Below are 15616 nucleotides of genomic sequence, written 5' to 3' on the forward strand. Positions count from 1 at the left end.
AATACTCTTCCATTAGAATTTTGTTGGCTCGGTAGCACAGATGAATTTGGAGCTAATTCAACTAGACGTGAAGACCGCATTCCTACACGATCATTTAAACGAGGAAATCTATATGTCTCAATCAATTGGATTCAAAGTTGCTGAAAAAGAAAATTAGGTTTGTAAGTTGAACAAATCATTGTACGGGTTGAAGCAATCGCCGAGACAATGGTACAAGCAATTTGACAAGTTTATGATGGATCACAAGTACACAAGAAGTAAATACGACCCTTGTGTGTATTTGCACCAACTGAAAGATGAGTCTTATATCTATCTACTCTTATACGTTGATGATATGTGATAGCATCAAAGAGTCAAGATGAAATTGACAAATTGAAGGCTCAATTGGGTAAAAAGTTTGAGATGAAAGATTTGGGAGAAGCTAAGAAAATTCTCGGCATGGAGATAAGTAGGAATAGAAAAAGAGGGAAGCTTTGTCTAACACAAAAACAATATTTGAAGAAGGTGCTACAACAGTTTAGCATTACTGAAGATGCAAAACCTGTAAGTACTCCACTTCCTCCTCATTTGAAACTTAGTAGCCAGTTATCTCCAGAGACAGATGTAGAATGGGAATACATGGCAAAAGTCCCATATGCAAATGCAGTTAGAAGCTTGATGTATGCAGTGGTATGTACGAGACCTGATATTTCACAGCTAGTTGGTGTTGTGAGTCGGTACATGCAAGATCTAGGTAAGGATCACTAGAAAGCGGTAAAATGTATTCTACGGTATATCCAAGATACTGTAGATATTGGTTTAATATTTGAGAAAGATAAATCATTTAGTCAATGTGTAGTTGGATATTGTGATTCTGACTATGCAGGTGACTCAGATAAGCGACGTTCAACAACTAGCTATTTGTTCACGCTAGTTAAAGCGCCAGTCAGTTGGAAGTCTACTTTGCAGTCAACAATTGTTTTGTCTACAACAGAGGTAGAGGATATGGTTATTACAGATGTTGTGAAGGAGGCAATTTGGCTACAAGGATTGTTGAAAGACTTGGGAGTTGGTCTAGAACATATTGTGGTATATTCTGACAATCAGAGTGCTATTCACTTAGCAAGAAATCAGGTCTTTCATGCAAGAACGAAGCATATTGACGTTCGCTATCACTTTGTGCGGAAAATTCTTGAAGAAGAGGTAGTACTTCTCCATAAAATTTGTACTACGGAGAATCTTGCAGATATGATGACTAAGGTGGTGACAAGAGCCAAATTTAAACATTGTTTAGATTTGGTAAATATCTTGCGCGCTTGAATCGGCGCTGAAGAGCGCCAATTGGAAACACTGAAGATCTATTTTTTAATATTGAAGATTAATATTTGGATATTGTGCCAATGTGGAGATTTGTTGTTTTTGGCACAATTAGAATCCCACATCGAAAGATGACGGGAGTGAAAGAAGTTTCTTAGTATATAAAAGAAACTATATTCACAATTAGAATAAATCTCACATCGGAAGATAATGGAAGTTGGGGAAGTTTCTAACTGTATAAAAGAAACTCTTCCCTCTTTGGTTTATTGCGCCCAATATGTGTATATCTTCTTCCTTATTAATTGATAGCCTTAGTGCTTAGAGACGTAGGCAATATTTTGTCCAAACTCCGTTATCAAATTCTGTTAGTGTGTTCTTTCGGTTATTTTCTTCTTTTGTGTTTCTGTTAGGGTTTTCCCAATAACTAGCAACCCAATCATTGCAGCTTGGTTGGGTATGAGCAACTCAAGTATTGTTTGGTTGTGTGTGTACTAAGAACCCAATCATTTTTGGTTGTGTACTAGGAACTCAATCATCAACCCCTCATTCAGATACAAACATGGGTATTCTTCTATGTCAGTTCGGGAATACGTCAGGATCATCAATTGTTGGAACCACTACACTTTCTTGAGTTGGGTTTGTTGAGTTTCTAGGTAGTGAATTCTCTACTAAAGATACACACAGTGTAATGCGATGGTGGAGTGATATCGAAGTTTCAAGTAAAAAGAACTTCACATCCATATCTTGTTTGATATCAGTAATATAGGAAAATTTGTCATTCATATCCGGAGTATTATACTTGGTTTGAAGCAATAAATCATATATAGATTTATCAACATTAGTAGCAGAATAGATCATATCAACTAATTCAGAATATGTAGAATTTAGGGGAACATTCAAATCTCTGGTTGACTTTGGAACAAAATGAGTATTACAATCCGTAATTTTCCACCCTCCATCAAGGTAAAGAAGTACTTGAGCTGCAATTGAAAACAGTTCAACGATTATACGCTTATTGTAATGTTCTGTTATTGCTTCACATAAAATAAACATACCCATTTGAGAACAAAGAGTCGTGGGTCTTCATCTGCTGAACTTGAACGAACGGAGTTGAGAATATACAATAACCGTAAGTTAGCAATAACCAGAATATTACACATAAATCCAACATTGGAAAAAACTAAGCAGCATCAGAATATACAATGTTCGTGAATATACAACATTGGAAAAGATAATCAACATCAGAATATTCAAAGTACGTGAAAATACAATGCTCATGAATATACAGTGCTCGTGAGTGAACTGATGCAGATGCATATACCATATACCATCAATATAAACAGATAAACCCTAAAACCTACAAATACCCTAAAGACTAAGGATTATCCATCAATATACAAGCATACATTGGAGTTATTCATCAATAAGAACATTATACAACCCTACACCCTACACCCAAACCCTAAACTGACCTGTATTGGAACGACGACACAGACGGAAGGACGGACGACCGATGATGAAAAGATACGGACGGACGATTCCTTCCCGGTTGAAGTGGTGCGGGTTGAGACGTGGAAGAGTGAAGTCTTGGAGAGTGGAGAAATCTAATTTGGAACGTATTAAAATGAGGGTAAAAATTAGAAATAGAATTTATACTCTTATGTATGAGCATTAGACGATGTGCGAGAATCGTGTAATGCTTGCATGATGATGTGCGAGCATTACACGAAGTGCGAGAATCGTGTAATACTCGCATGATGATGTGCGAGCATTACACGAAGTGCGAGAATCGTGTAATACTCGCATGATGATGTGCGAGCATTACACGATTCCCGCATATGTAATAATCACACGTCAGCGATAAATCTGTTATCGGGGATATGGCAGTCATTTCAAAGGGCAAAAAGGCTCATTTTACAAACTTTATCAAATCCAAGCCTTTTTTGGAATTAGGCCTCTTATCCGGGCCATTTAATCAAATTTCTCCATGTATCGTTCGTAAAAACTACCTGAATAACGAGTTTCATCCCTAAAACTTGATCCTAAATGAATTTTTTTACTTCGAAATATTCTCTCAACAAAAAAATTTTCATATTAAAACATTTTAGCCTACATGGAAATTATCCATGTTTTTGTCAAATGTTTCAAAGTCTCTACCAAGCAAGGATAATTAAATTAGACCCTTATGACTAACTAACTAGATTAATGAGCATGTAAGTGATTTTCATCTTCTTCAATCTATTTCTTTTGACTTTGATGGTATGATCTTGCAATTCACAACTCTAATTAATACACCGGCAAGATTATTCTATGTCCCGCCGGAGACAATCAACGGAAGGGATAATGGGTTGAACTGCCATCGAGATACTTCAAAAGACTGTTAATTAGTTTCTCAAAAGTTACCTATATGTGGATGTGGGTAGATTCATTTTATTGGGTTTTCTGGCTCTAGCTCCGGGCAACACATTTTCGTCTCCAAGAAAACGAAATGGCGCAACTTTCTCTCACCTCCCTGTCTCTCTGTGTCCCTCCTCCTCCTCCGGGATCTTCTTCCTTCTATCACTCACGAACGCGAATCTTCTTCCCTGTCAAAGCTTCGTCTTCATCGTCACTTCATTCGAAACCGGAAGTCGTCGTCACTAGAGAACGCGGCAAGAACGGCAAGCTCATCAATGCATTGGTATTTCTCTGCCTCTGTCTCTTTCGATATCTATTGGGTTTATTTTCATTTCTTTGCTACATAGAATTGTTTTGTGTTTCGTTCCAATTAAGCTTCTCAAAGAGCTAGGGTATGATCTCAAACTTTATGATTAGAAAAAACTGAACTATTTGAGATAAGAATTAGGTCATGGACTAATTTTGTTATCAGCATTATCAATCAATGCCAATTTGTATGTAATTACAGGATAATCGAGGAATTAAGTGTCTGGAACTTCCTCTTGTTGAGCATACAAAACTGCCTGATTTGGATAAACTTACTTCCTTATTACAAGGTAAACACTCATCAATACCCTTTATGTAAAGGTTAAAAACTGTAGACTATTTTTAGAGGATTTGTGACTTGTTTTCTTATTTTCGTTTTTGAGTAGAGGCCACTTTTGACTGGATTGTGATAACTTCACCAGAAGCAGGTTCTGTTTTTCTTGATGCTTGGAAGTAAGTATTTTATGATCCCATTTTCTTCAATTAGGCAGTTGGAAAAATGTTGGTGATTTAATTTCTTCAAATATTTACTTATAACATGTGGTAGGGCTGCTGGAACTCCATCAGTTAGGATAGGTGTAGTGGGAGCTGGTACAGCAAGCATATTTGAGGAAGCGAAACAGACATCAAATTCTATTGATATTGCCTTTGCTCCATCGAAAGGTTCTCCTTTATTTCAACAGCATTAAATTCGCATTTTTTATTTTCTTGTGAGTTTTGTATGTCATTTTGGTTGTTTGGGTGGAAGATGAGGAATATCCTTTTAATTAGAGTTTTTCTTTTTACTTTCAGCAACTGGAAAAGTATTGGCTATAGAGCTTCCTAGATATGGAAACAAGAATACGTGTAAAGTCCTGTATCCATCTTCCGCAAAAGCTAGTGGCGAGATTGGTAAGAATTTGGTTATGTCTGTTATGATAAAGATGGGAGTTAAAGATAAATGGCACAGATGGATCCTCTTTTGCATATCTTCTTCAATTTTTCAGTAATGGTCAATGTGGTGGAGGTCAACTGGTTTTGTAAAAGCTCTAGAGGTTGAGACAAGGGACCCTTTATCCCCTTTTCTCTTCACCATGGTTATGGCAGCATCCATTCTCCTCAATAACAATGCAGAAAGCATTGGAATTTCACAGGGTTTAAACACCGGATCGCACATAAAAGCATTGTGTATTTCTCACCTGCTTTTCGTCGATGACACTTTGTGTTTCTCAAAAGCAAAGACTTTAAGGAGGATTTTGGTCCTTTTTGAAGTTGTTTATGGGCTAAAGATCAACCTTGACAAATCTTACATATTTTTCCTCGGGAATCCAAGCAACAAACAAGCTTTATCTAAGATCTTGGGTTCAAGGTGAATAGTCTTTTGGGATATTACCTTGACCCCCCCTTTCAGAATGGAATGGTGTTATTGAACATATGGAGTAACGTTAGCTTTGTGGAAAAACATATTCCTCTCAAAGGGAGAGCATATGACACTTGTTAATAACTCAATTGTTGCCCTGCCCACTTATATGCTGTCTCCTTTTACAATACCAAAGACGATTACTTTCAAGATGGAGAGTCTAACGATAAAATTTCTCTCAAAAAGTGTCGGGTCATCTAAATTAACTCACCTCACAAAATGGAAAGATGTGAGAATTAACAAGAATAATGAAGGATTGTGCGTTTAATATTTAGCTACTTTTAACAAAGCTTTGCTGAGGTGGTGGAGATTTCATAGAGAGAAGGCTTGTTTGTAGGCACGTGTGGTTGAAGTAATGGAACAAAGGATGGTGAATGGATGCCAAATAAGATCAACACGACATATGGCTCTGGCTTGTGGAAGGTGATTACTAAAGTTTGGCCCCCTTTCCATGATTTGTTAACCTTTGGATTGGAAAATGGAAGAAGAATTTTGTTTTGGCCTGACATTGGCTTGATAAAGAGAAGATTGAAGTTGTTTATCCTACCACTTTTGCCAAAAATCAAAAGGCGGCAATTTGTGATTGCTAATTTACTGTAATGGGGTAGAGGCGCTTTATCCGTTGAAAATTAAGTTTACAAGAGAAGATTAACAACGGAGGAAGAATAGGAGAATAAAAAGATGAGATATTCTGGAAAAGTAACGAGACTTTTGAGACAAATGATTGTTTTGAATCCTTGTCAAATTAGTCTATTCATAGTTCTCCATGGAAGGAGATCAGGAAGAATAAATCCCCCATGAAACTATCTTCTTTTTTTATTGCATGGTCAACAATTAGGTTAGAAGTGTTGACAGATGGCGTTTTGGATCTTTGTCAAATGAGTCTATTCATACTTTCCCATGGAAGGAGACATGGTAGAATATAGTCCCCTCGAAACTACCTAATTTTTTTTTGCATTGTCAACAATTAGGCAAGAGATGTTGACACATGATAGACTCAAACAAAAACGATTCACAATGCCAACAAATACTGTTTGTGTGAACAATCTGAAGAAATAACCCATCACATATTGCGTTTTGTCCTCTGTCTAGAGATACATGAAATATGATTTGTGAGGTGCTGAATGTTAATGAGTTATGCCAAAACAGTTGTAGATTTATGGGATCAGTGGATTCATTCGGCAAAAACAACCGAACTTAAAAAGGATTAGAAGATGATCGCGATTGCTTTTTGGTGGATCGTTTTAGGGGAAAAAACCAAAGAACATTTGAAGAAAATATCCTGAAGAAGGATAGAATGATTGTTCTTCACTTCTTTTTCATTATTTTTAAAAGGAGCGCCCCAGTGTGGATGTTTGCAATGTAGTAGATGACAGGATCAAGAGTTGGGTTTTTGGGGATCTAGTGTATTAAAAGTCCTTTTCGATTTTGGATGAGTTTCGCGTTTGAGATTATCCCATTTGTTACTCTCAACTTTTAAGGAATGATAATAGCTTCTTTGTGCTCTTCATTATATTTTAAAATTAATATTTGTTTCTTGAAAAAAGGGGTTTCAAAACTTTATGTTGCATTTGTTTCAGAAGAAGGGCTTTCTAGTCGTGGATTTGAAGTCACAAGGCTAAATACGTACACAACGGTAATACTGCTTAGTTTTCTTCTTTACCGCAGCCATATAGTGTTAGTAACAAGTAGAGGTTCTAGTATTCACCTCCTTCTACCACAGTAACATACATAATACTTGTTTTGTGTGTATTTTTTTTTTCTGAAATAGATTGAAAATGTAATAGTACACATTGCACAACTGCGTTTTGGAAAAACAGAACAAAATGAAGAAAAAAGTAAGCAAGATGAGAAAGCCAAGCCAAACTCTTCTAATTGTTGTTCTTCCTTGAAAAGCCGATGAATCATCCTCATTTTGCGAGAGAATTTGGGCTCGTCACCCAAATTCAGACAACTGCATCCCAGATTCATCCAACAATTACCCCATTTTTCTTGAGTGTAGTTATCATAAACCTATATGTTCTTGGAGTTCATCGCTTCAACAAGTTATCAGTTGTCTTCATCATAACTGTTTTCTTGTTACATGGATTTTTTATTGCTTTCATCATAAGGAAGACCAGTTAACCTAAAAATTGGGAAAAACTAGTGATGGATCTCACCTCATGTTTTGAGTTAATGAAATAGTGCTTCATCAATTTCATGAATAAATTAATCTTTTTCGTTTTTTTCTTTTCTCATTCAAGACTAGCTATCTCAAGAAAAACATTTTTTTTGGTTGTTATGATTTGTTCATAGAAAAAGTTGTCGGTTGATCAGTATTAAATTAGCTTGTTATTTGATGATTTCCTCAAGATGCCTGTTCGTCATGTTGATCAACAAGTTTTAAAGCAAGCATTTTCTGCACCTGTTGTCGCTGTAGCATCGCCTTCTGCAATTAAGTAAGCTGAAAAGTTTTTTATTATCTAAATATCATAAACCGGTTGCTATTAGATGTTTCATTATATAGATTATTCCAACGCAGGGCTTGGGTGGATCTGACTTCTGAATCGGAACAACAGTCCATTAGTTCAGTCGCGTGCATAGGGGAAACGACAGCCTCTGTTGCAAAAAAGTTAGGCCTGAGAAATGTGTATTACCCTGAAAATCCTGGTCTAGAAGGGTAATTTCCATCAATTGAATCTCGAAATTCCTCTTTGTATTTGCCACAGTAAATTGAACCCCGATAAATCATTTATTGTGTAGATGGATCAGCAGCATTGTTGAAGCTCTCGAAGTTCATAGTCGATTGCACAAGGTCTGACATCCATTTTTCGGGTCGATGATAAATTTTGAAAATTTCTGAACACAACGAGTACAAATTCCATTAGGCGGGTCTGGTAAAACTTTGCATGGAGAGAAATGGGTTTCAATCAAACCTTTTTTAATATATCCAATCATAGAAGTTGCAGGGGGATTAAATTGGCTAGAGATGAGTATCTGATATATAATTTTATCCAGGAATTTTCTTGTACATTGGGAGAGGCAGTCTGTAATGTTGTATATAATTTAGTAGTAGTAGTTTTTAACATAAGATGACATTGTAGCATCATTGTCATCCAATGAATAACTTTTCCAAATAAATCTGTCTAATATGATATCTACAGTTATTCAAGCTGAAATTGTATTAATTTATTGATATAATAATGTTATTGGTACAAATTGTACAGACTTAAACTAGATCCTCAAAGTATAAGAGGAGCTGGGGAGTTTTTTTTCCCCTGTTTTTTTGGATTAGTTTTGTATATAACTGTCATTAATAAAATAATCTCATTAGGGGTTTTTCTCTTCAAATCTTGATCTTTGATTTTTTGGGGGGTTTATTTGGGTTTAGGATAATTTTTTTTGTTTTTTTAAATCTAGTTTTTTATAGCTTAATGATTATTTTAATGTTTGGATAGATTGAATGAGTTATATGATACAAGGAAAAATATTGAATTTTAGATAAAAAAAAACTTTAAAAAAAACAATATCAAACAGCTTGATTCTTCTCCGGTTGAAGTCTCGAATTGCACATGGCATAAGAGCTTTGTTCGATCAAGTTTCACTGCGAAGTTATGATTTAATCGATAAATTTTTTCTATGGTGGAAGGGGACGAGAGTTGTGTAAAAGCGATCAAAACTTACATATTCAATTTTTTTTAAACGTTTTAAGTCAAATATAAGTAATGTTAATTTTTTTAACTAAAAAAACAGTAAAAACACAATATTAAAGACTATAGGGTTAATAGACATAAAATTCATAAATTTAATGTTGAGAAATGTTTAGACTCGAATAATTCATCACTTATTTTTTTTATTCTCCACAACAAAATAAAGATTTGGAAAGAAATTATATTTTTAACATAGTTCTCATCTAAGTTTTGGTCATTTTGGTACATGTATTCATAATAGGATGCCTACTAATGTGTTGGATTGGAAAACACCTTATATACTTTTGTTCTAAGTGATAAAACTTGATTATAGTTATCTATATGTTTTTCTTATGAATATCTTATATGACTATTACGTCTATATTTTATATTTAAATTGTAAACAAATAAATCACCTATATAGAGATTAGAGATGCATCTAGTTTGAAATTCATTCGAAAAAGACGGTTTAAGACGTGTGAAGATACATCATTGCTTAATGACTAGTATATAAATTATTTTACAGCTTTAAAGTAATAAAAGAAAGAATATAATTTGCTCCCACAAACTTTTAATTATTTCAGGGAGGAAATAAATAAAGTATAAAAGCTACCATTCACATTAAAATAAAGTATATTTTCAAATAACAACTAAATTCAATTTAACCACATGTTCAATCAAATATAGACATTGTTACTTTTACTTGATAAAAAGCTAAATTATTATGAAATCCATAAACAAAATATAAACTATGTTATATAAAAATAGAAAAAATGATGCACAATTAATGTGAACTTGTCAAACCAAGTCTCCCTCCACATTTATTCAAATTGCATCTTTCATTCATGCGTGACGATCGATATTTGCCACAAAGTATCGTGACGATTTATATTCGTCCCAAAGTCTCATCGTTGGATAAAATAACTAAAGTGGATAGACTTAAGTGAAGTGACCCAAAATTTGAAATTTTTTTAAGATAAAAGTTTGAGTGACCTAGTCTAATTAATAATGTTCAACTCTAAATTAGTGAAATTCCAAGTTTAATGAAAAATGTCTTTTTTTTGGTTTGTATGTAATTTAAATTGTTTAATAATTAATGGAATTATTAAAGACTATCCATTTAAGTCATTGTTCAATATTTGACTAAATGATATAACAATATTATTTTTTTCCAAAATAGTGATTATGCATATCAGAATCTTAATCATAGTCTTCCTTGTAATATATTTTATTGTTTTTTTTCCAAAATAGTGATTATGCACATCAGAATCCTAATCCTAGTCTTGGCTTATAATATATTTTATTAAATTTGATTAAAATTGCAAAATAATCGAATAAAAATCTTCATTATAGTATAAGTGGTCAATGTTTTCTTTTTACCCCCAAAAAACATCATTTTATTTATTTTCCAACTATATAAATATGAATGAGATTACATTTGAAAACTGAAATTGGTATAACTATAATTTATTTTTATTGTTTTTACTAAACTGAGGAATTTGTTATAAACCAAATCTTCCAAGAAAATTGGTCATAGAAACAAATGTTAAAAAGAAGGCAAATGAGTTTTCTCTATACTTACATATTCAAAGATTCATTAAAAAAATATTTCCAAATAAGGCTAGATGATTTAAGAGTTTGACAACAATTTCATTTGCAAATGAATTCCAACAACTTTGTTTGGATCACAGAAATTTGTCGTGTTTGTCGATGAATTCATTTGCAATTTCACAGCTAAATCCAATGAGGATCATTGTCAAAGACAATAATGAAATATCAACATCAAACAACTTTTAGTGGACCTAGAATTGGACCAATTTGAGATCAAAATCATTCCAGATCTTAAGCTTCTAACAAATTCTATCTATTTTCGTTCTACTCAAGACAAAACAATTCTAAGTAAACAGAAATTATCAATCTAGCATAAAATTCTGCTAAAGACTAGCGTACTTATTCCAATCAAACGTTTCAAATCAAATATAAATAGCTAAAAGTAAATAGTCAATTAAAACATCCTACTAGAAAAGAAGAAAATAAAATCATCAATAAAAGTCAAAATTCCATTCCACTCCTCAACCGGAGAGGACTCCAAGTTCATCCATCATTACTAACCAGTCCGACACTAAAATGATCTAATCAAACAAGGTACTCCCGGGGTGGATCTTGTTTGAAAAGAATTTAAGAAGATGTTGTTCAGCTTACTTGCTGTTGGTGGCTTCCATACATGGGATAACCTCCATATGCAGCAGCAGCATACATTCCAGGATCGTGATGAGGTGATGGATATGCGTATCCATAGCCATCATACATCTGCGCCCCACCATAGTAAGCCCCATTCCACGGGCTGCCATATTCACCTCTCATCTGCCAAACAAAATTAACTTGTCAGTAAGAATAGCAAAGGAATATTATAATATTCTTTTCATTTTAATATCTAAAAATCTATATTTGTGAAAAATAATATGATCATGAAAGTGAAAAGCGTCTTTGGATCAAGGTCTTTGTATACCAAATGAAGCAACAAAAATCACATTAATATAATCTGGATCATGATCAAATAGATAATCTGATTGTCATCCAGCAAAATCTTGTACCAAACAAAAAAAAAAATCCAATTTTAACTTCGCCTATTTTTCACTGGGACCATGATTGTGACAAAATACTTGTTTCTAAATAGGTTCAATAACTGTTTCAAAGAATAGATTCACATTTTATGTTTCTCAAATAAAATTTTCAGATCACCAATAAATATAAAGCAAGAGAAATCTAGCAGTGTACCCATAGCATTTTGACAATTATTACTACACCGTACCTTTTAGGCAGGGCCACCATAACTCTAAACGCTCTTTAAAATGTTACTATAACCTAATAACCTCATTTATAAGCATCCTATATTTCCAGTGATTTTCTACTCTCCTTTCGGAAGAGAGGCTTGATTTAAGAATAAGTAAAAGAAAGGGAATGTGTCCAACAAAATGGGCCAAGAATAAAAAGAAAAAGAATTAAGCAAAATAGAGGAGTTAGGAATGCAAGAAAATCACCTGCTTATTAGCTGGATTTCGACCCCAAGAAAGCCGCACAGTTTGCTTGCCTATCGTTGAATTATTCAGTTGACTGAGAGCATCTTCAGCGTTGTTTCTGATGTCAAAATTAAATTTTACTCAGAGATAAAGAAGAATTCATCTTTGCAACTCACAATAACAAAAAAACTATCATCAACAACAGTTACCTGTTAACAAATTGCACAAAACCACACCCTTTGCCAACAGGTATTTTCACAGAAACTATCTCCCCATATTGCGAGAAGGGTTGTCTAAGATCCTCGTCAGTAACAGATGGGTCGAGGCCTCCAACAAATATCTACAAAAGCAAAATTTGTGAGAAAAAAATTAATGAAATGATAGTATCAGTCCTGTAAATGCCAATGACAGATAACTGACTGTTGTGTTGGTAAAGTCAACTTCAGATTGAAGGCCTTGGTTTAAAGCACCATTTGATACACCTGATAGGAACAAAGGAAAAATAGAAGAAATAAAATGATATTGCAAAGCTCTCCATTAATTTTAAGTCTCAATTATGACATCCAACTTATAAGGTTGACTATGCTATAAAAGAAATATAAATAATTAATAACAAAATAGGTAACCTTGAGAAAAAAACTGATGCTGATAGCCAGATGATTTCCTTGGAGTAGCAGGACCAATTCTCATGGGTCTGCTTGAACAGTATACACCATTCATTTCATTCATTGCCTGTGCTCTCTCGCTCTCATCACCAAATCTAACAAAACCATATCCTTTTGAACGCCCAGTATTTGCATCAATGACCACTTTAGCAGCCTTAACAGATGGGTATTTAGTAACAAATGTTTCATGTAATAAGCTATCATTAACATCTGCAGATAAATCTCCTACAAATATAGAAAGATCAGAACCATTAGTGGAACGTTTATCACCCATGCTAAATGTTGCCCAATTTAAACGGAATTGTTGCTCTGCATTTGGCATTGATTTTCCAATATAGTTTTGCAGAACTTTATCAGCTGCAGCATGTGAATTGAACTCCACAAATCCATAACCTTCAGACACACCAGTTTGCTTATTACGAATAACCTTAATAGATGTAACCTGCAGAAACATACACACGTACAAGGATGTAAGACTTTATATATTAAATCAAATGCCTTACATAAGGAGGACTATGTGCAAACACTTTTGTTTCTATATTCGGAAACTATCAATAAGTTTCCAAATGTGATGTCATCTAGACCCACATCAGAAATTTGACATAAAAGGGGTTTCCAAAGGAACAGTGTATCTAATGTATAACTGCACCCCACGGGGGAAAGAGTCAAAACCAAAGCTTGACTTTTCAGGTCTAGGAAACTGCTGGCATTTGAAATCATTGCTTCGGAAACATCCATTAAGTTCAACACACTTCAAAAGTATTTCTAGAACTGGAAGTATCATGAAAATTGAAAGACTACAGAAAAAGATTCTCAAGAAGGCATAAGATCATTGTTGTTTTACAGTGATTTTCAGTTATTTTTTGGGGCAAATACAAAAGACTTCTTCCAAAAATAAAGATGGTTAAGTGACAAGGTCTTCCCATCAGTAGCATCATAGGGAGTTTACCAGCAAGAAAAAGCTATAAAATGAAATATCTAATTTTTCCTTATATTTCTGTTTCCATATCTCTTGTTTTATTACTTTTGGCACAAGCTCAGTGTCAGCTCGAATGAAATGAACCTTGTTAAAAAGAAACTTTTGCACGTAAAAGATAGAACAGTAGATGAGCATCTTTTGCAGATTATTTTCACATAAAATACTATAACAGAACATATTATTTTCAAAGAATGACTACATTTTTTTGGATCAATCTAAGACACGAGAGCTGAAATGTTTTATAAACTCTCACATGCGGCTCATTAATGGTAGATGAGAACGTAAATATGTTTCTCTTTATTTACTATTTTCGACACAAGTTCCACATCCGCTTGAATGAAATTACCTTATTAAGAAAAACATAGTTTGCAAGTAAAAGGTTATATAATAGCACTTTGCTTTGGCATGTACCAATATATTATTTGTTATTTCAAGCGGAGACATTAAAACGCACATCATCAACTAGTTTTACAATGAAATCATGATTTGCAAATAAGAAACTAAAATTCAAATAATGACATTCCTTTTATGTATCAATCTAAGTTACAAGAGTTGCAATATTTCAATTAATCTTGTCATGATTTTCATCTCTGATACAAAAATCCAATCATAATGATGAATTGTTACTGAAAAGAAATAGATGAAAAATACAATTAAATTGAGTAAAAAGCAGTGAAGGAGTGATGGCGATATAAGCCCGATCCTCAAGATTCAAAGCTTTAAATTGATCTATCAATAATAATAACTATTCAGTAAATGAAGTTATCTATCTCTACACAAATACAGTAACAACACTAAATTGGCCAATGAGTCTCTTTCTGCAGGGATATTGTATCTTAATTAACTCATTAAATGCAAAAAGTTTAATACAGTAATAAATAAGCATTCTCAGCTCCAGGTAACAGATGTTAAATAAAACTAATAAAGTTACCAGAAGCTTTCGTGGCAGAGCATTCACTATTGAGCTATTTATAGAAAGTTCTCCATATAGAAAAAAAAACTAGTTCAACATATATCATTCAAATCTTCAAAAACAATTACCCAATATGACAATCTCCAAACAAAGAACATTATTAGAAAAGAACTGTCTTTTCCCGAGTAAAGATAGCAACTTTAGCCATCCAAATTCCTAAAAGAGCATAATACAATACCCTTTGCGGCCTGGCTTACAGTTAATAATCAAGAACATGAATTTCTTTATACAAATAAGGAAAAAAAATTGAAATCATGGAGATCTAAACCTTATGCAGCATTGTTATTTAGTTTTGGTTTTGGTTTTGGTTTAGGTTTTTACCTCGCCAGTTGAAGCAAAAGAACTATGGAGGTAATCTTCATCCATCCAGTGATGAAGGTCACCAACCCAGATAGTCTTATTCTCTCCGTTGGATCCTCCTCCGTTTTGTTGTTGCTGTTGTTGTTGTTGTTGTTGGTGTTGATGATGATAAGGGTGATTCTGATAATGATGTGGGGTTTGATGATAAGGATGATGGTAGTGATGGGGATGGTAAGACATATAGTGCGGTGGGTAGTGAGGCGATGGCATCATCTGATGCTGCATTACCATCGCCGCCGCCGGATATTGCATAGTTACCCACTGTTGCTGCATAGGAGGAGGTGGAGGAATAGGAGAAGCCGTCGATGAAGACACAACCGTCAGCTGCTGCTGTTGCTGTTGTTGTTGTTGCGAAGAATCAGAGCCGTTATCCGGTTGCATCTTTATTATTGTTTCCTTCCTGTTTGATGATTATTATCTAAGAATTGGAAAGATTAAAGATTGATGATGATTATTATTATCTAATAAGAATGATGTACAGAAGAGAAGAGAAGTAACAAATCTAAGGGTTTTCTGAAGAATGATAAAATAGGGGGCGCGGAAGAGAAGGGAT

The 15616-nt window shown here is 34.0% G+C and overlaps 2 protein-coding genes across 3 annotated transcripts; one reads left to right on the forward strand and one right to left on the reverse strand.

Moving 5' to 3' along the window:
* The first annotated feature begins 3605 nt into the window (after positions 1-3605).
* LOC124940512 (uroporphyrinogen-III synthase, chloroplastic) lies at positions 3606-8549 on the forward strand. Of its 2 annotated transcripts, XM_047481034.1 has the most exons (9): positions 3610-3976; positions 4202-4289; positions 4386-4452; positions 4547-4662; positions 4792-4890; positions 6979-7034; positions 7751-7836; positions 7920-8057; positions 8141-8549. In XM_047481034.1, the coding sequence occupies exons 1-9, from the start codon at positions 3785-3787 to the stop codon at positions 8196-8198; spliced, it is 900 nt and encodes a 299-aa protein (XP_047336990.1). In that variant the 5' UTR covers positions 3610-3784; the 3' UTR covers positions 8199-8549. The 2 variants fall into 2 exon arrangements, with proteins under 2 accessions (XP_047336991.1, XP_047336990.1); XM_047481035.1 differs by lacking the exon at positions 8141-8549 and having other exon boundaries at positions 3606-3976; positions 7920-8061.
* A 2414-nt stretch (positions 8550-10963) lies between these two features.
* Positions 10964-15616, reverse strand: LOC124938736 (polyadenylate-binding protein RBP47-like). Its single transcript, XM_047479236.1, has 6 exons — positions 15025-15616; positions 12713-13193; positions 12507-12568; positions 12296-12426; positions 12108-12204; positions 10964-11430 (listed from the first exon to the last, which is right to left on the reverse strand). The coding sequence occupies exons 1-6, from the start codon at positions 15442-15444 to the stop codon at positions 11260-11262; spliced, it is 1362 nt and encodes a 453-aa protein (XP_047335192.1). The 5' UTR covers positions 15445-15616; the 3' UTR covers positions 10964-11259.

The sequence above is a fragment of the Impatiens glandulifera genome, chromosome 5 (assembly GCF_907164915.1).
Source record: "Impatiens glandulifera chromosome 5, dImpGla2.1, whole genome shotgun sequence".
NCBI lineage: Eukaryota > Viridiplantae > Streptophyta > Magnoliopsida > Ericales > Balsaminaceae > Impatiens > Impatiens glandulifera.

Bases quoted from the DNA above. Each gene is read 5' to 3' on its own strand.
- LOC124938736 (XM_047479236.1), bottom strand. From the start codon at position 15,444: ATGCAACCGGATAACGGCTCTGATTCTTCGCAACAACAACAACAGCAA. The intron at 12,569-12,712 runs GTTACCTATTTT...TGTTCCTATCAG, and splicing joins GCATCAGTTTTTTTCTCAAG to GTGTATCAAATGGTGCTTTA. The intron at 12,205-12,295 runs GTAACTGTTGTT...TTTTGACATCAG, and splicing joins TTTGTGCAATTTGTTAACAG to AAACAACGCTGAAGATGCTC.
- LOC124940512 (XM_047481034.1), top strand. From the start codon at position 3,785: ATGGCGCAACTTTCTCTCACCTCCCTGTCTCTCTGTGTCCCTCCTCCT. The intron at 4,663-4,791 runs GTTCTCCTTTAT...TTTTACTTTCAG, and splicing joins TGCCTTTGCTCCATCGAAAG to CAACTGGAAAAGTATTGGCT. The intron at 7,035-7,750 runs GTAATACTGCTT...GATTTCCTCAAG, and splicing joins GGCTAAATACGTACACAACG to ATGCCTGTTCGTCATGTTGA.